This window comes from Zootoca vivipara, chromosome 8 (genome assembly GCF_963506605.1).
Source record: "Zootoca vivipara chromosome 8, rZooViv1.1, whole genome shotgun sequence".
Classification (NCBI taxonomy): Eukaryota; Metazoa; Chordata; class Lepidosauria; order Squamata; family Lacertidae; genus Zootoca; species Zootoca vivipara.
The window spans coordinates 33473814-33497826 of NC_083283.1; the positions used below are offsets into that span (position 1 = coordinate 33473814).

Genomic DNA, 24013 nt, shown 5'->3' on the forward strand with positions numbered 1-24013 from the left:
TGCAAGCACCAACTTATTCGTAACATTTACTAAATCTAAGAATTTAGGGAGATCTTGACCCCGCAAACCCATAACAATATTTAGATGCTAGTCTGACACATGTCTTGTGCACAAGCAAAAACACTTCCATGCATGTCCAGTGGAGGGAGCAATATGCCCTTTATGTGCCAGACCCTTGTACCCCATGGGATGCCCACAGGACCTTGGATGGACGTTTCAGTAAGAATGGAGATTGTCCCTGGAAAGGAAAGCTGAAAAGCTCTCACGGGAGAGCAGAACTCGGCATGCAATGCTTTGGGTCCCATCCAATGACTGAAGTGGGATTTAAGAAGCCTACCTATGTAGCCCAGATCTTCTTGATGTACTAATAATTGTAGCAGTGGAGTCTAAGCCTGGCAAAAAAAACCCACCAATCTGCCTCTTGGAGACAATATAGGAGGATCTTTAGAGGACACTGAGAAACAACTGACATAATAAATGAAGTTTGTGATTATTCAAATGGAGCTTTCAATCAAGCTCAAGTTATGGGCAACTAGTCAACTTGCAGTTGATGGTGCAAGTTGAATTCCTATTCATCAAAAGGGACATTCAGCCCATTCAGTGGTGTCTGAATGAGGACCACAGTGTGGATGGGCATCCAGACACATATCTGAATGTGGGTCGGTTACAGGAACACAATGCTTCCTTGCACGGATCTCTTTTGCTGATCAGGGCATATGTATTTTGAGCTTGTCTCTTATCACATATTTGTAGAGAATATTGATGTACTGAGAATTCACCCTGACTCTGAGTTATGTTCTTTTTGAATTCTGGGTTTAGGTCACAATCATTTTGAAGACGATAAAAAAAACAAAGTAAAATATCTTCAATAGGGAAATATTTTACAGAATATTAAAAATTCATCTTCTTCCCAGCGGAGTTTGGGATGTTTAAAGCCTGAATTTTCAATAACTGTCAGAGCCTGAATGGAAGTCTCCAGACAACTCTGACAGACAAAAGAAATCCAGCAGCTTTATATAGCAAAGGAATACATGCTTCACTCGTTTAGTTTGTTCTGATCTAAAAGTTTGGAAGAACGAATGCAGAGAGAAATAAATGCTTTTCTTCAATCTACTGAAAATTTAGTGGTATAAAATGAAAAGTGGTATAAAAGGAAAAGTGGTATGAACATAGCCCAAGGACTAGGGCATCTGTGGCCCTTTAGATGCCACTGGGCTGCAATTCCCTGACTGTTGGCTTGGGGTTGATGAGAATTAAGAGTGTAACAATATCCGTAAGGCCACAGGTTGCCACCGGTGTCCTAGACAAAGTATTAACAGGACACTTCATTCCCTAAGGCAACCAACACCACAATCCTATAAACATCTACCCATAAGTAACTCCCACTGAGTTCAGGGGGCTTACTGCCAGGTAAGTGGGTATAGGATTGCAGTCATTTCTGTTTTTTAATACCAACTGGACATTTGGTTAAGCATCCCCCGCCTTGCCCCAACTTCTAACAGCATACTTCCTCATGCTGTTTTCAGCCACACAGCAACTGCCATGACATGTCAGGTTTTTAAGTTTTTTAAAAATATATATTTTTAAAAGATATTGTTATAGTTAATGGAGACTATAGTGGGAGTGCTCGGCTTGTAGTTAGTCGCAGTTTGCGCCATTCAACCCTTGTTTAATTCAGTAGTTCAGTGTGGGAAAGCACAACAAATAAGAATTGCACCTTCACTCACTCAGCACCAGTGGAAATGTGGGAGGTAGCTTGTTCTTTTTTCCTTCTAGCCCACAGCAAGCTGAGTGCAGCTCGCGACAGGGATTAACATTCTTGAGAAATGTTATGATTAAGGCTGGCGTTCTGTACATATTTACCTGGGAGTAGGAAGTGGGGGATTTGATACAGTTGACGCTTAAAGATGATCTTACCCAGGCATCCCCAAACTGCAGCCCTCCAGATGTTTTGGCCTACAATTCCCATGATCCATAGCTAACAGGACCAGTGGTCAGGGAAGATGGGAATTGTAGTCCAAAACATCTGGAGGGCCGAAGTTTGGGGATGCCTGATCTTACCTAATGTTACGAGAGACATTGCATATATCTTTGTAAATCAAGAAAATCTTTAATAAAAAAGATGATCTTACCTAATTTACACTTTTCAAAACTCTATGTAAACCATATCCATTCTTCAAAATTTGTTGTTGTTATTGTTGTTCTAATAATACTTATTATTATTTTTATTATACTTTTGCTCAAAACTGGGACTCAATGTGGAACACAAAAATTAGAACAGATAAAACATACATTGTTGAAAACATATAGAAGGCTATTGAAATTTGCAGTTATCCGAATTTTCAGTGCAGTTCTCCAGCCAAGTAATGTGTACAAAAATATACTAAAATCTGCATATAAATGCATATATTAGTGGAAATAGCATGCTGGAATGCATATGGGGAAACTGCATTGCAAATATGCGTATAGTGTGCAAAACTGAATATAAAATGTGTATAGTAAGGGAAATTCACAGAAAAATGCTGATCGATTTCCATGAAATGGAGATGTGGAGAACTGAAGCTAAGGCTGGAAAGATGAGAAACTGAAAGTGACATGTTTATCCATTCCTAGCTGGCAGTAAGTTTCATCAAACTCAGTAGGATTTAAATCTGACTAGACATGCATAGGATTGAGCCTGATCTTAGAAAATAAACTTCCATGTATTGTCTTACACACAAGGCAAATTGAAACCTTTGTGAAAGGAGGAAGTAGAGAATGTTATCCGTGCTATTTTGTTTTCCATTGTATAATATGTTGATCTTCTTTAGAGTTAAAATTAATTACTTCAACCCTGGTCCTCTTGAGTCATTGCAGCAGTGGAGAAGTGGTCAAGTTGATGCGGTTACTAAGCCTAAAATTTGCCAGTCCTGTCAAATGGGCCACTCGAGCATCATGCAGTGCTACGAAGCAGCATAGAAATGGATGAAGATGGGACGACTGTCTCAGGTCGCTACAAGCTGATAGAACCAGATCTGCCAGCACAAAATTGCCTTGGTAGTCAGGAGTTTGAACTCAATTACAAACCAGATACTGTATAGTGCAGCAAGGTGAAGGACTCCCTTTTGCCCCACCTGCAATATAGGTATTTTCACTGTACTACATACATCTACAGAATCAGATGAAAGGGAGCTGATGAAACTGCTTTTAGTCCAACTCGCAAAGCTTCTTCCTCTTCGGCATCTCTGGATTTGAGGACATTCAGCGCCTTTGGAGTTGCTTAGAAAAACAACTTAGAATATAAACTTGTGGAACTAGCATGTTCTTTCATACACATCACTTAAAATTGCTTTTTTTTTCCCTTCCTCTTCCTTTTTCCAGATGTGAGTTCTGGCAGTTCTATGGATTGGGCATACAAAAATGGCATCCCATATGCCTTTGCATTTGAGCTGCGTGATACGGGGCATTTTGGATTCCTACTGCCGGAGACCCTAATTAAACCAACGTGCACAGAGACCATGCTGGCTGTTAAAAATATAACCATGCATCTGCTGAAAAAATGTCACTAGGGTTTGCAGCAAAGGGCCAGAACTGTATTTCTTTTTAACTGTTATTGAAAATGTTTATTACTTAGACAATGTCAAGTCAATGGAGCTTAGAATCTGTCCTGCTGGTGGAGATCATCAAAGTGGGGGGAAATGACATTCATATTGCATGTAGGTTGAAGAGTGTGATACATATTCAGGGCTATGTGTATAATGGAATCATACACTCAAGTGTAGACATCGGTTTTGAGCTGGAAAGAGTATGGGTTGGCAAGGTTGAAGAAATTCTAAGAGCTGGGGCTGATAGTACAGCAGAGATGGGCAACCTGTAGCCTTTAAATGTGAGACTCTAACTCAGGCACCCCCAAACTGCGGCCCTCCAGATGTTTTGGCCTACAACTCCCATGATCCCTAGCTAACAAGACCAGTGGTCGGGGAAGATGGGAATTGTAGTCCAAAACATCTGGAGGGCTGCAGTTTGGGGGTGCCTGCTATAACTCCTGTCAGCCACAGCTAGCATGACCAGAGGTCAGGGATGATGGGAGTTGGAGTCCAGTGTGATTTTCTTTGGACAGTGTATGAAAAATAAATGTAAGCCCTGTCGAGGAGGGGGTCGCTTTCTCGAGTCCTCCCTCCAAGATACTAATCAATCACACGCAGGCACCGAAGGGGTTACCAGGTTTATTGACATCTTTTCTGCCACCAACTACAGAGCATAAAATAGCAAGTTTAAAACATGACATGCCCCCCGTCCCCCCGCAGGTTAACTCAAAGATTTATAGGGGCTGGGGAATGCTGGCAACCAGCCAGCCCCATCACATGCTCCCACTTTTGGGACTAATTGTTGCCACCTGCCTGAGGGGCCCCACCCAGCGGTACTTGCTCACAGGATCACTAATTTATGACAAGCCCTGGCCCTCTGTTATTAGCGTAAATAATTGTTGTGGTGCTTACCACAACAATTAACACATCGTCTCTGAGTTGGCAAGAATGGACTGTACAAGGACTGCATTCCCTCGGTGGTAGTTTGTTGGGGGTCACATACCAGAAGTGCATGGCAGAATAACATGGACATGACAACTAATTTTCTCTTTCTGCCATTCCTTTCCCTCCCAACTACCCACCTTTTTTCTCACCCTCTTTGTCTTTCAGTCTCCACTCCTCCCACCCACCCCCTACCCCATATTTTTCTGCGTCTTGAAATTTGGATGAGGGCCACAGGTTGCCTACACTTAGCCTGGAGAATAATATATGTGAGCCTTATTGCTTAGGAGTTGTGGAACAGTGATCCAATCTAGTTGTAGTTCATACATAATTGGAATTAATGCAGATGGACAACGTCCACATTTGGATGTGCAGTAAGATGTGCTTTCCAATCTAGAAAATGATGCAGCTTCCACATGAGAAACTCCTTCATTGGATTGGGGTGAAAATGTGCAACTGTACAGGCCTTTGCTCCCCTGATACTTCTTTTAACATCAGTTGTAAATGGAAATTTTATATATTTTGTTTTTAATAACACCGGAACTTGTTAAATAAAGCACATTTTTAATTAAAATGGCCTGATATTACTGCTGCTGTGATTCTGAAAGAGAAGTGATGGTCACCCTTGACGTTCTGTAACATATATTCCCAATCCATTGGCTCGCAAAATTAAATTGCAAACTGCAAAAATACATCACATCCTCATTAATTTAGCTACCATGTAGTCACTGATAGCCTTCTTCTCCATTAATTTTTATAATCGTCTTTTAGCCATTCAAGTTGGCCACCATCACTACTTGGACTTAACCCTATTATTTTGCCAAGTGAGGAATCCTGATCAAACAATTGGCACATAATTTTATGTTAAAATATCCTCTCCAAGGTGCATTTGGAAGAAATAACTTCCTAGTAGATCAATGGTTCTTCATCAGTAATCATTTGCAGCAGTTTCCCTACCTAGGAGTGTTCACATACCTTTTAAACAAGATACTTAAAAATGAACAGACTTATATGAGCAAACCCTCAAAAAAAATTGATAGTTTTCTCTCTCTGATATTGGCTGCCGTTTTTAGCATTTCAATGGGCAGAAGGAGGAAATGTGTGGCCTGATACTTTGTTTTTCATCAGTTACTAACCAGCTAAAATGGAAAACTTTGACTCTAATTTATGGAGAGTTGCAGGCTAACCAAACCACTGCGCGCACACACAAATGAATTCTGAGTGGAGGCACTGCAACAGCACCTTTTTATTCAAAAGGCAGATGAGTGTTTGGACCAGAAGGCCTTTTCCTCATTCTTCTTGACTGACAGAAATTGAGCGGTCAGGCAGAACCATCCAGCTGTCTTCATGTTCCAGTCCCTTGCAAAGTATCTCCCCTGGGTGAAAAATGCCAGGTCACCTATTGGATGGGTTGCCCCTCCATTAAGACATCAGGGAGTCTACTTATGAATAATACATTAAATCAGTAATTGAAAGAATCCCATTGAGGTACATGGACGGGCCCTTGCACATTAAAAATGCAACATTAACAATGGTGGGGATAGCTCATGTGTGTTGTAAATTAAAAGAATACAGTATTTATTATTGGCCTTATAGTACATACTTTGCATTAAGGGAGGCAAGGCTTAAACCATTTTATCCCTGTGGTAGACTGCAACACCTTTTTAAACAGTTACATTTCAATATATGTGCATCTTTTGCTAAGTAGGCTATATATTGCTTTTAATTATGAATGAATTAGAGCTTATTATGATTCCTAAACTGAAATGCATTTTGTGTTCAAGGCAGGCAGAAGCATCATCAGGTTTAAATGTTAACCACAGATTATTGCGTTTTGAGATGTGAACAAACATGACTGGAGTTAAGTGTGTGAAGGATAAGTACTGCTTTATACAGCCTGCTGGTATTGCAAAGCTACTGTGTTCTTATGCCAACAAACTGTTGAAGACATGTCAAATGTGTTGCTTCTAGTGAGGGGAGAATTAATTGTGGGGAGGTACATACATAACGTCTATCTATAAATTGGAAACAGAATTTTCAGATTAAAATCAATATACAGTGGAACCTCAGTTTTCGAATGTAATCCGTTCCGGAAGACTGTTCGAAACCGAGGATCAAAGGGCTGGCTGCAAAGTCAATGGGAAAAATTGAAAAACGTGAGAACGGAAGCATTCACTTCTGGGTTGTTGGTTCGGCTTCCAAAGTGTTCGACAACCGAGATTCCACTGTATATTTACAGATTTGATTATTACTTAATTTGGCACACAATTTCTGATAATCACCACACACTGTAAGACTCTTCAACGGCATGTTATTGTTTTGGAAAAGGGTGTTCCAGCACTGTTGAAAATGACAGGCCTGGTTTTAAAAACCGAGACGTGCTTCTCCTTCCTACAGAATATCATCCACTGTAGGAAGTGACTTACAGTTGTTGGATGGTTATGTGTTTTCCTCTTCTGGGCCTTCATATGCAACAAAGTGAAGTGCAGCTGCGCTCCTCCATCCCACTCCAGCAGAACTGTTGTAACACCCATTCAGTATACACCTGGACCATGCAAAAAGAGAAGGAACCATTAGCACAGCTCTGTGAATGACAGCAGCTGTGATGGAGACATTGCAGTGCAAAAGAAAGGGGTATAACTGCTCCCAAGAACTGGGACTTTTGCACCTCCTCCTCCTCCTTCTTCTTTGGCGATCACTCGTAGCCGAATAAGATTGTCTTCCATAAACATTATTTTAACAATGAGTCCGTAAGTGACTGTGGAGGCCAATTCTGGATCCACACGTCCTTCCACAGTGGGGACATTGGTTTCCAGGCGGGAGTTGATCACGGTGTGGATTTGCCAAGCGTGCCTTCCTCTTAGCACGTTTCTTCCTTGCGTCCTGAGATCGAGTTTCTTCAAAACCCATTACACCTTTGGTAAAGGCTGTTCTCCAACTGAAGCGCTTGCAGGCCAGTGTTTCCCAGTTGTCAGTATTTATACTACATTTTTTTTTAGATTTGCCTTGAGACAGTCTTTAAACCTCTTTTGTTGACCACCAGCATTACACTTTCCATTTTTAAGTTTGGAATAGAGTAGTTGCTTTGGAAGACGATCATCAGGCATCCGCACAACATGACCAGTCCAACAAAGTTGATGTTGAAGAATCATTGCTTCAACACTGTTGATACTTTGCTTCTTCCAGTACACTGAGATTAGTTTGCCTGTCTTCCCAAGTAATGTGTAAAAAATTTTGGAGACACCGTTGATGGAATCTTTCAAGGAGTTGGAGATGGCGTTTATAAGTGCTCCATGTTTCACAAGCATATAGTAAGGTTGGTAGTACAATAGCTTTGTAAACAAGCACTTTGGTTTCCCTGCGAATGTCCCGGTCCTGAAACACTGCACTTCAATCGGGAGAAAGCCGCACTCGCAGAGCTCAGGCGATGCTGGATTTCGGCATCAATGTTGGCCCTTGTGGAAAGGTAACTGCCTAGGTAGGAGAAGTGATCAACGTTTTCCAACGTTACACCACTGAGTTGGATTTCTGGTGCTGCAGAGGGGTTATTTTGTACTTGTTGGTGCAGCACTTTGGGTTTTTTGATGTTGAGTGATAGGTCAAGCTTTTCGTAAGCTTCTGCAAAGATATTTAGGATGGTTTGGAGGTCAACCTCCAGCATACTGAAGCTCTATGACGAAAATTATGGTAACCTTACTTTTTGCTTTCAGCCTGTTCAGATTGAAGAGCTTTCCATCTGTTTGATATATGATTTCTAATCCGGTGGGGAGTTTCCCGTCAACAAAGTGTAGGATCATGGCAATGAAAATAATGAATAGAGTTGGGGCAATAACACAACCCTGTTTAACACCTGATCCCAGTGTGAATGGTTCACTTTGAGAGCCATTGTTATCTGCGATTGTTGCTGTCATATTATCATGGAGGAGCCGAATAATGTTTACAAATTTATCTGGGCAGCCAACTTTCAGAAGGACAGTCCACAGGGCATTACGATTTACAGTGTCGAAAGCCTTAGTCAGGTCAATAAATGCCATATACTTTACAGGGGTTGGTTTTGCTCTCTGCATTTTTCTTGAAGCTGTCAAGCGGTGAAAATCATGTCCACTGTCCCACTAGAAGGCTGAAAACCGTTTTGGGATTCAAGAAAGGTCACCTTGGATATTGTTACCAGACAGTTTGCTAAGATCCTTGCAAGAGTTTTGCTGGCCGCAGCTAATAAAAAGATGCCTTGATGGTTTCCATAATCAGTTCTATCACCTTTTTTAAAAGAGGTTGATAATTTTGGCACCACTGTCTCGCCATAAAGAATCATAGGGCTAGGCCATAGCATGGGGAAGTTTGTAGCCTTGTTCCTTAGAAATATCACTAAATGCTGGAGTTGAACCTATTGTCAGAAAGGGTAAAAAATAAAATAAAAAAATCATCACCCATTGCTGCATCCCACTTACGTTTCTTTTCACCCCCTCCAAAAAAAGTTAGCTAATGAGAAAATCTGAACACTATACTAAATCTTAACCTTCGGTGGAATTAAAATCCTGAACCTGTTTTAAATACAGTATGTGAACTTTCTCACATACCTACGCAGGCTCTTTCACTCGAAAACAAGATGTATTTCTGCACAGTGTGTACTGTATGATGTTTTATGTAATGGTACAAGTGTAGCACTTAATTGGCAAATCATACAGTTGCTGAAAGCAAGCCGACTGTTCCAAGTGTCTGCATTCTATCCCGGAAAAGCACAGATACATGGCTTGGTTGATATGATCCCTAATGCTTCCTGATAATGCATGCACACTTTTTTGAGTTACACGAAAAGCACTCTTTAATCCGCTATAATATGCAGCTGTGAGGCTACCCTCAGGAGTAATTTGCCTCCATCATGGCTAGCATGCTGTCTTCACTCTGGGCTCTTCCTTTTCATTGCCAAGTTTAACCCTCAATGTTATCAGCCTCTTTTTCATCCAGGATCTGCAACAAACCCTGTAATTTCGGCACAGGGGGAAGGGTGGGGAGGAAGGGTTGCAGCACAAAATTGTCCACACTGCCGCCATCATTGTGCCCAGCCTGCAACACGTTCCAATGGCCTGAGATGTGGGCAAATGCACAGGTACATTGCAGTACATGAAATACCATGCAAAATGCAGCCAAAAAGTTGGCTATGCTTCATGTGTGTGATGAGGCCTTATTCTTTGCTCGGAAAAGCAAAATGTCACTCTGGGACACACATTATATATCCAGACATCACAGATGCATTTCTGACGCTGACAGAAGCCCTACGTAAAACGGATGACAATACTATGGTGTTACTAGAACGGTTTGTAGTGATTCTGTATGAGAAAACAACTCATAAAAGCAGTGGATTACGCAGTCAGTGAAGCAAGGCAGCATCTGTTTTCAAGAAGGTCACAATCCCTGGAGAATATTCCAATAACACAGGCAGATATCAAACAGTAGTAGACTATGTGTGACTCTATCTGGAAGGACACATATGAAGAAAAGTATTTTATTTTTTCAAAGAGATTCAATATTACAAAGTCCTGCAGACTGGGATCAGGAGAAGAAAAATGGGTCTCAGTAGCAAGCAAAACTCCTAACTCAGAAAATAGTATCAGTCTCATGATGTTCAGGGTGGGGGTAGGCTACTATCAGGTAAATAGATACAGAGTTGAAACCTTACTCTTTAACTCATCGAGACTTTGCTAACTTTTGGTTAAATCTTAATTTGTGATCCTTTACTATATATTTGGCTCTCTGCTTCTATCTAATATTTGGGAGGAAATAGGTAATCAAGCCTATTGTCCTGCCATCAGAAGATCAATGCATGAAGAGGCTTGAGTTAGTTGCTCCAGCTGTGCCACATGGCTCTCAACAGCCACTCTTTCCACTTTGTAAGTTTAACTGCCTGTGCAACTTTTCTGACTGATGTATGGGAAAGCACATGAACCAGACCTTTGAAGACTTTGTAAGTAAACAAATTTTTAACTTCCCAAAGGTGGATTTTTTCCTATGCTTTAAAAAAGTATTAGGCATATCAATGAAGGATAAATCTATCAGTGGCTACTAGCCATAATGGCTGTGCTCCCTGGTCGAAGGCAGTACAGTATGCTTCTGAATACCAGTTACTACAAGGGCGTGTGCAAACTACAGGAGGGGAGTGTGCTCTTGCACTTAGGTCCTGCTGGCAGGCCTCCTATGAGCTTTGACCAAAGATTATGGGATTTATAGTCTAAGGACACCTGGGGAAGGATGAGTTAATGGTTTTAAAGATTAAAAGCAGTATTGTAAACTGCTCCCAGAAACAATCTGGGAGTTAGTGCAGCTGATAAAGTATTGACATAATATGACATAAACACCCAGTCACAGTTGGTGATCTTGCAGCCCTGTTTGGGTTTACTGTGGCTTTGGGGCTGTCTTTAAAGGCAGTCTTACATACAACTTATTACAAAAACACGGGAAGTTCCTTGCCCATAAATAACTGTGATTGAGCTATCCTCACCCAGGTATGCTTGCAAATCTCTTATGTATTTCTGAAGGACTGAGATGCAACACCAGGCAAAATGTGTGATCATAGTATTTGCATAGCTTTCACACTATTGTCAGGAAAACAAACAGCTTTTCCAAAAAGTATTTTAAAATGGTTAGTATTAGATAGATCGGGTGCTTGGATGAGTTATTGCTGTGATCCTGTATTATCTCTTTTTAGACAAGAATTATTGTAGTTTCCATGCAATTTCACCTCCTGTGTTATTCATATTTAAAACACTTCATTCCTTCCATGCAACCTGTTATAATGGGAAGGTTGAAATACCCGTTATTGCATTTTTGACAGGAAATAAGTAGCTGGTCTTGCTGGAGGAAAAAATCATGCAGATCCAAATATCTCTTCTTGGCAGTTAAAAGCGGTAATTGCTCCAGTCTCATTGCTTCCCACCTTAATTCACATGACTTTATGACCTCTCCATCTGAGCCTTTCTACCAAGATATTAAAATGCCTTCGGGGATGAACAGCTGAAACCATCCTTGTTATTCATAGTACTATAATCCAAAAAGTAAAAGGGTAAAAAAATATTTCCTGTGCTAAATTCTCATCCAGCATTTCATAATTCTTTGTACTTTAGTTTGTTAAAAAAATTATTAAAATCAAGTTGAAAATACCTCAAAGAAATGCATAGGAGTCCCTGCCCGCAAACAGAATTTGCAGCGTTTTCCCCTTCCTTTCACCTTCCAATTTTCATCCTAATCAGTTTCCGCTCTACAAGACATCCATATATTTTATCCTGGCAACATCACGTCAGCTTCAGAAATCTTCAGATGTGCTTTGTGCACAGTAAGTAAAAAAATCCAGTATTCCCCACTCAATATTCAAAATTATTTTGCAATCTAATAACTCAACACACACCATTTAAATCTTACTGTGGTGTGTGGGCACAGGCATTTTGGGTTGTATCCAATGTTGTTCCTACTCAGCATAGGCCCATTGAAATTAAACGAAACAACTAACTTAGGTTCATTAATTTAAATAAGTCTATTATTATTCTAATAAAACTCAGTCCTCTGTTTATAAAGAGGTAGGATTTTAAAAGTATGAGGAATAAATGGTGAATTCTATTTAGGGAATCCTATACAGTGGACGCTCGGGTTGCGAACGTGATCTGTGTGGGAGGCACATTTGCAACCCGCAGCGTTCGCAACCCACAGCACCGCATCTGTGCATGTGCGGGTCGTGATTAGGCGTTTCTGCGCATGCGCCAAATCCTGGATATTGACAAGCTGGAATGTGTGCAGAGGAGGGCAACAAAGATAACCAAGCTTTATGAAGAACAATGGAAGGAGCTGGGTATGTTTCTCCTGGAAAAGGGACTGAGAAGAGACAAGACAGCCATCTTCAAATATCTAATGGGCTTGTCACAGGGAAGATGGAGCCAGCTTGTTTTCTCCTGTTCTAGAGGACTGGACCTGAACCAATGGCTTCAAGTTACAAAAAAATGTGGAAAATCTGACAGTAAGAGCTTTTTAGCAGTGGAACGGTCTCCTTCCGGAGGTTGTGGACTCTCCTTCCTTGGAGGTTTTTAAGTAGAGGTTGTATGGCCATCTGTCTTGGATGCTTTAGTTGAGATTCCTGCATTGCAGGGGACTGGACTAAATATCCCCTTGGGGTTCCTTCCAACTCTATGATTCTATGATTGTATTAATACCTCTTGGTGATTCCCCTCCCCCCCATGTTGCCACAAAAGTGGTGGCAAATTTAATATCCTGGGCCTGATATGCCATACGTGGATCGGGGCCCTGCCACCCCCTCCCCAATCTATTGCCAAGAATTCCTGCTTATGTATGCATATTAACTCAGCCTAGGGCTGTTGCAAATATATTGTAAAGATACATTGTCTTGATATTTTAATGCAAAATCCACAATTATCTGCCTCCACTGCAGGCTTCCCACAGGAATCTGGTTGGCCTCTGAGGTAACAGGATGCAGGACTAGATCCAGCAGATGTATCAGAACAAAACAAAAAGCTTGCCAACACTGGATATGCAAAACTGCATACACCACATATAATAGCTCATTGTCAAAACCAGTTGGTAATTGCAGAGTATTTTTTTAAAAATCAATAGTAGTTTCCTTCCAAATAACCACAGTGACACCTAAACAAGCCCTGCCTAAATTCCTTTAAATGAGAGGGAGAGAGATTGGCTACAGATTAAAGGGTTCATTGTGTTGACGCTGCTGCCATTGGAGTCCCCCCACCCCATGGACCAATGTCCTGCCATTAAAGCTGCAGCATTGCTGCTACTTGCCACCACTATTCATTCACTCCCATACTCCCATTGATGCTGCATCTTAGGGAATCTAATACGGCTCCTTCAGTAATTGCTGCTGCCCCTGGATAAACATATCGGTGAGGAAGAGGGGGTCATGTGGTCAGACCATCTTGAGCAACCTGACCACTAAAATCTGCGCCAGCTGCAGTTTCCAAACGATTTAAAAAGGCAGCCATATACATAACACATTTCAGTGATCTAACCTAGAGGTTACTAGGGCATAGGCTACAGAAGTTAGGCTATCCCTGTTCAGATAGCGACACAACTGAAGCTGATGGAAGGCACGTCACACTACTGAAGTCACTTAAGCTTCAAGCAATAGTAACGGATCCAGAAGTATCCCATACCTGCTACTTCAGAAGGGGTGCAATCCATTCCAGAAAAAAGCCATGGCCTACCCTTCCAGTCTAGGGAACTGCCTGTGAAGAGTGCTTCAGTCTTAACAGTATTAAGCTTCACTTTAGCTTCATCTTCCAGGCCATAGCCAAAGCCAAACATCCATAGGCATTGATCCAATGATTTCTTTAGACCTAGTGGGATTATTTAAAAAAAAACTTTTCTTTTAAAGTATAGCAGACCCCCTGAGTCACATCACAAATTGTTTTGGATCCTGGCCATGAATTGTTAACACAGGGACAACTGCTAGGGAAAAGACAACCGCAGGGGAAAGTAACAATGCATTTTGCAGAAATAAGGTACTATGCTATCAAGCCAAAAATGACTTTTCTCCCCTATAAAGGTCTTTTATTTGTGATTGCCTGTCACTTATAGCCTATAATTTCTCCACGTTCATCTAGTGGCCAGGAGCCTTCTAACCACTTCATTTTTCTTAGGCCAAACATTTATGAGAATTGCTATTGGTCCCTGACATTTTAGACTTATAAAATGGTGACAGATATTTTCACAATCCAGACTTTAAGGAATTAAAAAGCCAGCCACACACACAGGCACACCAGTTTTAGATGGCAAGGCAGGCATCTCAGTATTTAAGAGAATTCATAATTATAAGTGTGTCAGTCAAAGAGAGAAAAGCTAGCCGTTAATAACATTGGTACTCCTTATTTTTACTTTGACAAACATTTTCCATGACTCAGGCCTTACATTATATTGTATTTATACTATATAATTTATTAAATATACTAAAAAGCAGTGTCATCTACTTAATAAAAAAAAATTAAAGCATGACTGAAGTTTCTTTGGCATTGCTACCTATCCAAAAGTGTAAATTGCAATCCTCACAGTGCATACACAATATATTAATTTTATTTTACTTTTTGAATGGGCACAACTTGAATAGTCTAGAATTAAGACAAATAGACCAAAAAGATCATTAAATACCTGTAGAGTGGAGCATGGGTATCTGTGCTAGAGGATTGTGTGTGGAGTAATTTAAACTAGGTTTCCAGGGACAATGTGTCAGGTTATTTGAGGAACAGCTTTTTCTATGTACCTGCAGCTACGGTACTTTAGCAACTGCATGGGCCCAGCAAAGAGAGAAATTTCAGAGTGAAATTTTAAAGCACTTTACAGTGGTGCCTCACTAGACGAATTTAATTCGTTCCACGGGTCTATTCTTATAACGAAAAATATGTCTAGCAAATCCCATAGGAATGCATTGAATTTTTTTTTTAAAAAAATTGCCCATTGGAACGCATTAATTGAATTTCAATGCATTCCTATGGGAAACCACGATTCGCTAGACGAATTTTTTGTAAAATGAATTTGTCTAGCGAGGCAACCTCCGCTAGAAAAATCCTTTCTTTAAGCGAAAATTTTGTCTTACGGGGCGTTTGTTAAGCGAGGCACCACTGTACTTTGGCTGGATAGACTCCCTAATATATTATGACAAAAATGTAAAAATAGTGGTTGCTTTTCTCTCTCCCTCTCTCTTTTAAATGTGAGACCTAGAAGCAGATCCACAGAGTGTAGTTCTACCTGAGCATTTTGGCAAAGTATACAAAAACTAGAAAAGAAGTAGGGTAGGAAAACAGGTATGACATAATTTGGTTTAACCTGTATTGCTTCTAATTCTAATTGTATTAATTCACTCTTCAATTTTTGCCCTCAAAAAGGGGGACAGGAAGACCTGCCAGGTATTGAACCTCTGACTTTTGGTATTGAAAGATGTACGCTAGCACACTGCTCACTGATGTCTTTCACAGCTAAAAGAAAATGCTAGAAAACAAGTCTGGAGCATGTGGCATCCAGGTGTTTTTAAAATGGTTTTACCACTTTCTTAATGCCATTCCACTACATAAATTGTAGGGTCAGATGATAGGTCTGGTTATCCATGCATGGTGTAAAGGCTATCCTAAGGAAATTCAGTCAGTTGCTAGGGCTATGTAAACTGATTAATGGCTATCTCTCAGCTTTTTTCTTAGGTGTGGCTTAACTGGACAACATGAAGAAACTTCCATTTGTTCATTCACCCTGATTGCAATCCCAGCCATACTTACTTTGAAGTACAGTAATGGGCTTTAGTTTCCAGTAATAAATTAGGTGACAGGGCTGTGTGAGTCTGTTACTGCAAACGTATATAAGGTATATTGTGGCATCTTCAAACCCAACATATTGCGGCATAATTCTTTATGGAATAGAACCCACCATTAGTTGTATAAAGTGTGTGTGTGTGTGTGTGATATGATAAATGTTCTTGTATACAGTATAATGTTGTTGTATTTGACAAAGAGAACTCTAGTCCACAAAAGTTTGTATCATAGTCTTGAAGGTTCCACTTCTTGGTTTGCCTCTAAAACGTTAAGAGCTCACAGTCCGTGTCATTTCTATGCAATCTTCAAACGACCACACACAGAAATATGCACAGTGGCCGACAAAACCCTTGCGATTTGTCCCATCACCACAGAGCGAACAGTGAGACATATCTGCCCGACGGGAGGCATGGAAGAGAAGGCGGGGCTCCAACCCGAGGTAACAAGCAGAGCGGAGCGAGCTTCCTTTGGCTAGCCGGAAGGAGTCTCTCCCACCACCGGGAAGCGTCTGAGGGGAAATCCGAAGTGACAGGGGCAAAAGAGAGAGAAGCCCCCGCCGCGTACGAACTCTGTGAGGGAGGCTGAGCGCGCTCTAGTCTGCAGCCTCGGCGCCGCTCAGCCCCTTTCCCCCATTGCTCTCCTAGGCAGGAGGCGGCGGCGGCGAGGCCCCTCCCCTCCTCACACCTGTAGCGCGGGGCAGGCCGCCTGTCCCGGCTCAGCCTCGCTAGCGCTGCTGGTGGTGTAGCTCGCTCCCTGCGGCTGCGCCTCCTCCCGGTCTTGGAGAAACAGCCTCCGCTGCCGCTGCCGCTTCCTCCTCTGCAGCCACTCGGGCCGCGGCGGCCTTGACGTCGTTTCCTTCCAACATGGCGAGCGCAGGAGGAGGCTGCTGCTGCCGCCGCCGCTGCTATTGCTGCTACTGCCGCCTCTGCCGCCGCCGCCGCTGCTGCTAATGGAAGCGGAGGCGAGCCGGGGCTGAGGGCTGCGCGTTCTCCTGAGAGCCAGTTCTCATTTCCCCCCCACCCCGACCGAGGTCCGCAGTCGCCGCTCTTGCCCGAGCCCAGCCTTAGCGAGCCCAGCCCGGAGGTGGGAAGGAGCTGCGCTTGGGGCTCCCTCGCCAGGGGTGCCGCCCGGCTTGAGGCGGCGAGAGGCACCGAACCAGCTCCCTCTTCTCCCCTCACTCCCTGCGTCCCCATGTATGAGGGGAAGAAGACAAAAAACATGTTCCTGACCCGGGCCTTGGAGAAGATCCTGGCCGACAAGGAGGTGAAGAAGGCGCACCATTCCCAGCTGCGCAAAGCCTGCGAGGTGGCCCTAGGTAAATCTGGGGAGCTGCGGGGAGAGAGGAGGAGGAGGCGGCGCAGGGTAGGGAGCCCGAGGCACCTGCAGAGGGGAAGGGAAGGCAGGCCGGGGCCTGGCGCTGGATTAGGGCAGCTGTCATTGTGGGGACGAGGCTGGCTGGGGAAGGGGAGAGGAGTGGCTGGCTGGCTGGGTGCGCCGAGCGGGGCGACAAAAGGCGGCTGTTCGGAGCAGGTTTCGGGGAGAGGAGCAGGCGGAGCGCGGCTAGTGCTGATGCATGAGGCGGGCCTTTGTGGTGAGGTTTGGACGTGGCGGTGGGAGAAGATGAAAGGCCGTGTGTTTGTGGGTGCGTTACGTTAGTCTCGAGGAGGGAAGTTGTCCCCCGTGCGGTGTTTTTTTGGGGGGGCTGGGGGGAGCTGAAGGCGCGTGCGTTATTGGGAAGCTTTGGCTTTGTTGACAAGGAAATGCAGGCTGTTGCCTTGACACACACGGATTTTCTCTTTCGCTGCCTCCTTGGCGCACCTACACACCCTGCATGAATAGGCAGAGAAGGTGTGTAGAGAGCTGACCTGGAAGAACAAGGCCGCCGGGGAGGAGGGAGCAGGTGACGGGCGGGCGGAGGGAGCGGGAGGAGGAGGAGGAGGAGAGGACGGAAGCCGAAGAGAGGCGGATGGTGGAAAACAGGGACAGTGACACCCTGTCAACATTTAAAATTGATGCCTGCTCTTTGAATTGAGAGGCTGTTGTGCAGCGAGGGAGAATGACAGCAGGGAGGGATGCAGTGGTACAAGGAGTCTTTTATAATACATCAGCCCAGGAAAATAACGCCGCTGGGTGGAGGAGTTTCTTTCATGTATCATGTGTTTTTTTTTCATTCTAAATACAGTAAAGAGAAATATTGGAATGACAAGGTGAGCTACTTGTCCAGGTTATTAGATTGGGGCGTAAACCTTCCACTGAAGTTTTCAGAGACAATTGAATCGCTTTATTAGGACATTGTTGTTGTTTTTATATATTTATTTATACTCCACCTTTTTCCCCGTGAGGACTCAAGGCAGCTTAAATATAAAAATGAGAGCTGCTAAAAACATAGAAAACCTGATACACAGTTTTTATATGAGGGAAGGCAAAAAAATGAATAAATGCATCTATGGACTGAGTTGACCCATGCATCCATGGACTGAGTTTAGGCGCAGGGAAGTAAAATACTTGTTATATCTATAACAATTGGCAAGTCATTTTCCCTCATCTTTGAAACTGTGGAGATATATATTGCAGTGTGGTGGATTATTTTACGTTAACTTTTGTTTGTATAATATTCACCCTGATCTGGCCACAGTGATCTATGCGACATTCACCTCCAGGTTATTATTGTAACTCGCTTTACGCGGGGCTGCCCTTGAAGCTGACCCAGAAACTCCAGCGGGTGCAGAATGCCGCGGCGAGGCTCCTTACGGGTCCCTGCCGTGGGACCACATTCATCCAGTGCTTTACGAGCTGCACTGGCTCCCGGTGGAGTACAGGATCAGATTTAAGGTGCTGGTTTTGACCTTTAAAGCCCTATGCGGCTTAGGACCCTCGTACCTACGGGACCGCCTCTCTTGGTATGCCCCACGGAGGACCTTAAGGTTCACAAGTAACAACATTTTGGAGATCCCAAGCCATAAGGTGGCTAGACTGGTCTCAACTAGGGCCAGGGCCTTTTCAGTACTGGCCCCGACTTGGTGGAACGGTCTCTCACAGGTGACCAGGGCCCTGCGGGATTTGACATCTTTCCGCAGGGCCTGCAAGATGGAGCTGTTCCTCCTGGCCTTTGGGCTGGACTCAGTCTGACCCCTATGTTTTCCTCCCTTATGGTTTTGATCTGGTCATTTTAAAAGGAGGCTGCATTTTAAAATTTTAAACTTAAATTGTATTTTTCTTTCTTTTATGTCTTATTGTAATTTTACTGTCGTTAGCCCCCCTGAGCCTGGTTTTGACTGGGGAGGGCGGGGTATAAATAAAAAATTATTATTATTATTCACTTCAAAAATGTGTGTATTTAAAGAAAATGGCAATCATCTTAGTTTACTGCTTGTCTTTTATAACCTGATCCAGAGTAAGAGATCTGTGCATCTTCTCTTGAGTCAGAAGCTATTCCCAAACCAGAGCTGCATCTACATGTCAATTTGGATGTCCAGCTCAACTACTTTGTTTCATTGGGATGTGCATTCATATATGCAGCACCACTCACATTTTGTGTGTAACTAGAGCTGGATCAGGATAATTATTTTCACACTTGTGGGTTTGCCATTAACCAATTTTGTGATTTTTTAAAAACAGTTTATTCGTTCTCTTTTCTATACTGAAATGTATTACTGCCTCTGTACATCACAGTCCAGTATAGTTGCAGTAGATTCTTAAAAATTAAACTTGGTTCTAATGCAAGGCCTGAGGGGGAAGGTGAATAAAGGGCGCTTTAATTTACCTTATAGATTTGCCTTTACCACTTACTTGATTTGCATTAATAGTGAAAAAATCAGGAGGCAAACAATACAGTATTTATTTGTATGCAAGACACTCCAGTCAAGGCCAGAGCTCTATTGTATAGTTGTTGTAATCATTGTTTGACCAATCTCTGCCTCTCAGGCCTCAATTCTTGTAGAGCATTTGTACATAGACACATTATGTGGACTGACATATTGGGCAGCTCTCTGTTGCAAAGCTTTCCCCCCTCTAGCTTTGATATTATTTATATGTCAAGTTTTAACTTTGAATGCAAGCTACCTTGAGAGGCCCTGAAGGTCAGCATACAAATACTGGTAATAAATAAGTAAATAGGTAGATCTCATGCAGGATCTGTTGCTGTTTAAACAAAGACCTGTCAGATCGACATGAGCAAGGCCTAGGGAAATTGGAATAATGGCTGGAAGTATAAATAGCAATGGAGTGATTAACTCAAATTGCAGGTTAGTGTGACTTGGTAATTTACACAGAACATAAACATCACAAATGGAGAATAATTTATAAATCTATACAAGATGTTCTTTTTGTGAAACATCCAAGACAGACTTCAACTGAACTGATTTTAAACTGGTTTCATTTGTTACCTATTCACTATAGGCACTGTAATGACATAGATGGAATACCCTAACTCCTGATTCATCTGAACTTGACTTCGGCTTTGCCCATTTTATTATTTACTAGCTCCTGTTTCTTGTTTGCTGTGAATTTTAACTGTGTACAGTAGTATGATTTTTATTTATTCAGAATGTTCATTATTATATAGTAGATTTCAACTAGAGCCCACAAATGTACACATGCTCAAAAACCAAGCCAATCCTGTTTGAATTACTGGAACATGTTTAACGTGGGACTGGCATTGAAAGGTGCTCATAAACTGGCTCAAGGAGCTGCAGCCAGGTTGTTGACTGGGGCTGGTTATAGGGAGCATACAACTCCTTGTTAGAACAGCTTCACTGGCTATTGGGCTGTTTCCAAGCACAATTCAAAGTGCTGGTTATGACTGTATGGCTTATGTCTAAGGCTAAGCTATCTGAAAGACTGTATCCTCTTATATAAACCTTCCTGGGTTCTGAAATCTTTGAAGGATGTCCTTCCCTCACTGCTGCCACCTTCACAAGCATGTTTCATAGGGATGCAGAAGAAGGCCTTCTCAGTGGCTGCTCCCAGACTTTGGAACTCCCTCTCTAGAGATCGGCTCTGGCAGGCTTTTGGGAACTGACTCCTTTTAATGAACTTTAGTCTCTGTCAGGGAATAAGATGGGACATAACTATAAATACAATACCCCATAATAATAACAATAACCAGCCATGTGGTGGCCAACTGCTTTGGCAGGCATATTGCCTGAAAAGCTGTTTATAGGCAATAATAAAATAATGAAGTAGAATGCCTTATTCACAGGGTTAGAATGGCTGATTAGAAATAGCAGGAGCAACTGTTATGAAATAACTCACTGAAATGGAATTGCAAAAGAACATGGCTGTTCCAGGATCATAACTCATCACTCACTTCACTACAACTTGTTGTTGTTGTTGTTTAGTCGTTTAGTCGTGTCCGACTCTTCGTGACCCCATGGACCATAGCACGCCAGGCACTCCTGTCAACTTATACAAGAACACAATTATTTGTGCACAACTATAATTCATTTAGAGGTGCTTCTCCAGGAAGTAGTCCCAGCCATAGTGCTCCATATATCTATTTGTTTATAAAACAAAAAGTCTTACTCATATTGATAACCTAAATATCCTAAGAAATAAGTGCCATCACTTGTGCCTGTGAGAATTGCATATGAGAAAATAGGATTAGGGTTGGTGTGCAATTTTAACTAATGCCAGGATATAACACTTACCAAGAAGTAAGTCTTATTGAACTTATGAGGAACTTATGAGGAAATAATGCATTCTTACTTTATGGCTATCTTAGAATATTCTGAAACAAAATATTGCATATGGGAAGAACAATATCAACTGATTATGGGCCAAATATTTATTACTAGCCATGTATTACTGTGTGTGTGCACATGCAAACAGTATCTGAGAGCATCTCTGCATAGTAATAAGTTAAAATACACATGTGCCTGGCCTATAAAATAATAAGATAATTCTTGGATATCTTTTTTGTATATTATGGTTTATTAACACATATTTGTCCAGTACAGTATGTGTATACAGTAATGCTAATTAAACATAGAAGTGCTGAATATTTAAAAATAAAAATAGTGCAGAAGAGGGACTACATGGGTAGAAAGGAATAGTCTTAATTTTGAATCTGTTTCTCTCAAGTATCAATTTCAGTTTATTTTTATATGGAGTTTGAACCTCATGAAAAGTTGCCATTTTCTCCCTGCCTCATGCTAGAGGCATTTGTGTCTCCATCCAAGCAAACCTCTGCTTTTATGATAAGTTAAAGAAAAAGGTAAAGGTAAAGAATGCAATGCAGTCTATTCAGAATTAAGTCCCATTTTGCCCAACGGGGCTTATCCCCTTGTAAGTCGGTTTTGAAATGTAGTATATGAGAATAAGTTTCATTGAACACATTTGGACTTATTTTTGAATAGACACACATAGAGTTATAATTTTATTTTTTCTTATGCTGGAGAAGTAGTTGTCAGACTTTGGATTTCATCTGCCTTATTTTAATTACATGTGGCCTGTATTTGCTCCATTTCCCCTCTCAATGTTTTATTGAAACTCATTCATTGAATGCCAAAGAGCTGTGAAATAGCACAACTTAAACAAACCAGTATTGGGGCACTAGAGCCATTAATACTGCTCTCTACCCTACATCTTACACAAGTTCGCTATATTAAATGAGCAAAGCATGTTAATATAGATATTTCATTCCCTGTTATGTTATACTTTAAATATTAGCCTTTATTTAACCATCTTGTTTCTTTATGAGAGAGAAGCTTTTTAATTTTGGTAATTTCACAGCCCAACATTAACTTTTTAAATTTGCCTTAGAATAATAAGATAATTGGTTTTATGTGTGGGCATTACGAAGAGCTCAGTTCTCATCTTGTTCGTGTTTTTTTTTTACTCTATTATTGCAGCATCCTTTGAAATGCTTCCACATGTTGTGATTTTGGTGTTAATGTGTGATTGTTGCTAATGTGGATTAAAATGAAACCTGGTGTACCACTAAACATAATCGGAAAGCCTATATTTAACCATGTAGCATACTTGTAAGCATGTAGCATACTTGTAGCATACTTGGTTGCATTTTAACTTGGGTTTGTCATGATGTCTGTTGTATAATGAGAAAAATGGGTAGAGGGAATTAAAGGATGTAGAAGATTACAAGACCTGCTCTTGATTCCTAAATCCTGGTTGGTTCACTTGTATATCTTTCTCCAGTCCCTGCATTTCTCCCAATGTTTATCTTCCTCTCTACAGTCTTGGATTGTATTAATAGTTCTCTCATCTCATTTCAAATATACCATCCCATGCTTAGCATTTATCTGTGTAATGTAAGAGGGCTTTGCTTTTTAGTAGTGTATACTGTATAAAGTGAAGGAGTTGTCAGACTGGTGAAGCATAAATACCGTGTTTCTCATATTATAAGACACGTCTTATATTTATTTTTTCCTCAAAAAAACACACTATGGCTTATTTTCAAGGGATGTCTTATTTTTTTCCTCCTCCTCCTGCCGCGGCCGGCATTGCTGCTGCTCCTATCACTATGTCTTATTTTTGGGGTATGGCTTATATTCCTTGAATGCTTAAAAATCCTGCTATGGCTTATTTTATGGGGATGACTTAAAATATGAGAAACAGGGTAGTGTAGATCTTGCTGTTGTAAAATTCCTCCTATTTCAATGGAGCTTATGAAGGCAAAGTATTTTGGTTAGTTATGATGAGTCATCTTGACTTTCACACTTCCTTTTCTTAGTTAATATCACAGTTTTTAACAGCATATATTTCCTGCTGCTATAACAGTTACCTTTGACTTTGCCCTATTTTTGTTCTTATCTGTTTACTTTTTCAACCCCCATTTCTTTTTTGTTCTATTACCTTACCCTACCTTACTTTTGGGGACGTGGGTGGCTCTGTGGTCTAAACCACTGAGCCTAGGGCTTGCCGATCAGAAGGTTGGCGGTTCGAATCCTTCCGATGGGGTGAGCTCCCGTTGCTTGGTCCCTGCTCTTGCCAACCTAGCAGTTCAAAAGCACAGCAAAGTGCAAGTAGATAAATAGGTACCGCTCTGGAGGGAAGGTAAACAGCGTTTCCGTCACTGCTTTGGTTCACCAGAAGCAGCTTTGTCATGCTGGCCACATGACCCGGAAGCTGTCTGCGGACAAACGGCAGCTCCCTCGGCTTATAGACCGAGATGAGTGCCGCAACCCCAGAGTCATCCGTGACTGGACCTAACGGTCAGGGGTCCCTTTACCTTTACCT

The 24013-nt window shown here is 41.8% G+C and overlaps 2 protein-coding genes across 4 annotated transcripts in view; both read left to right on the forward strand.

The window, feature by feature from the left end:
- CPA6 (carboxypeptidase A6) overlaps positions 1-5060 on the forward strand; it is a 54311-nt gene extending 49251 nt beyond the window's left edge. Inside the window, exon 11 of the mRNA XM_035125592.2 lies at positions 3361-5060. Coding sequence (XP_034981483.1) covers positions 3361-3548 — 188 coding nt within the window. The 3' untranslated portion in view covers positions 3549-5060. The remainder of the gene's footprint in view (positions 1-3360) is intronic.
- An 11245-nt stretch (positions 5061-16305) lies between these two features.
- ARFGEF1 (ADP ribosylation factor guanine nucleotide exchange factor 1) overlaps positions 16306-24013 on the forward strand; it is a 63171-nt gene continuing 55463 nt past the window's right edge. For 2 of the 3 annotated variants that reach the window (XM_035125747.2, XM_035125749.2), the window contains exon 1: positions 16307-17132. In XM_035125747.2, the coding sequence (XP_034981638.2) occupies positions 17009-17132 (124 nt within the window). In that variant the 5' untranslated portion in view covers positions 16307-17008. Of the gene's footprint in view, positions 17133-24013 lie in introns of all 3 variants that reach the window. The other variant, XM_060277764.1, reaches the window with a different exon arrangement.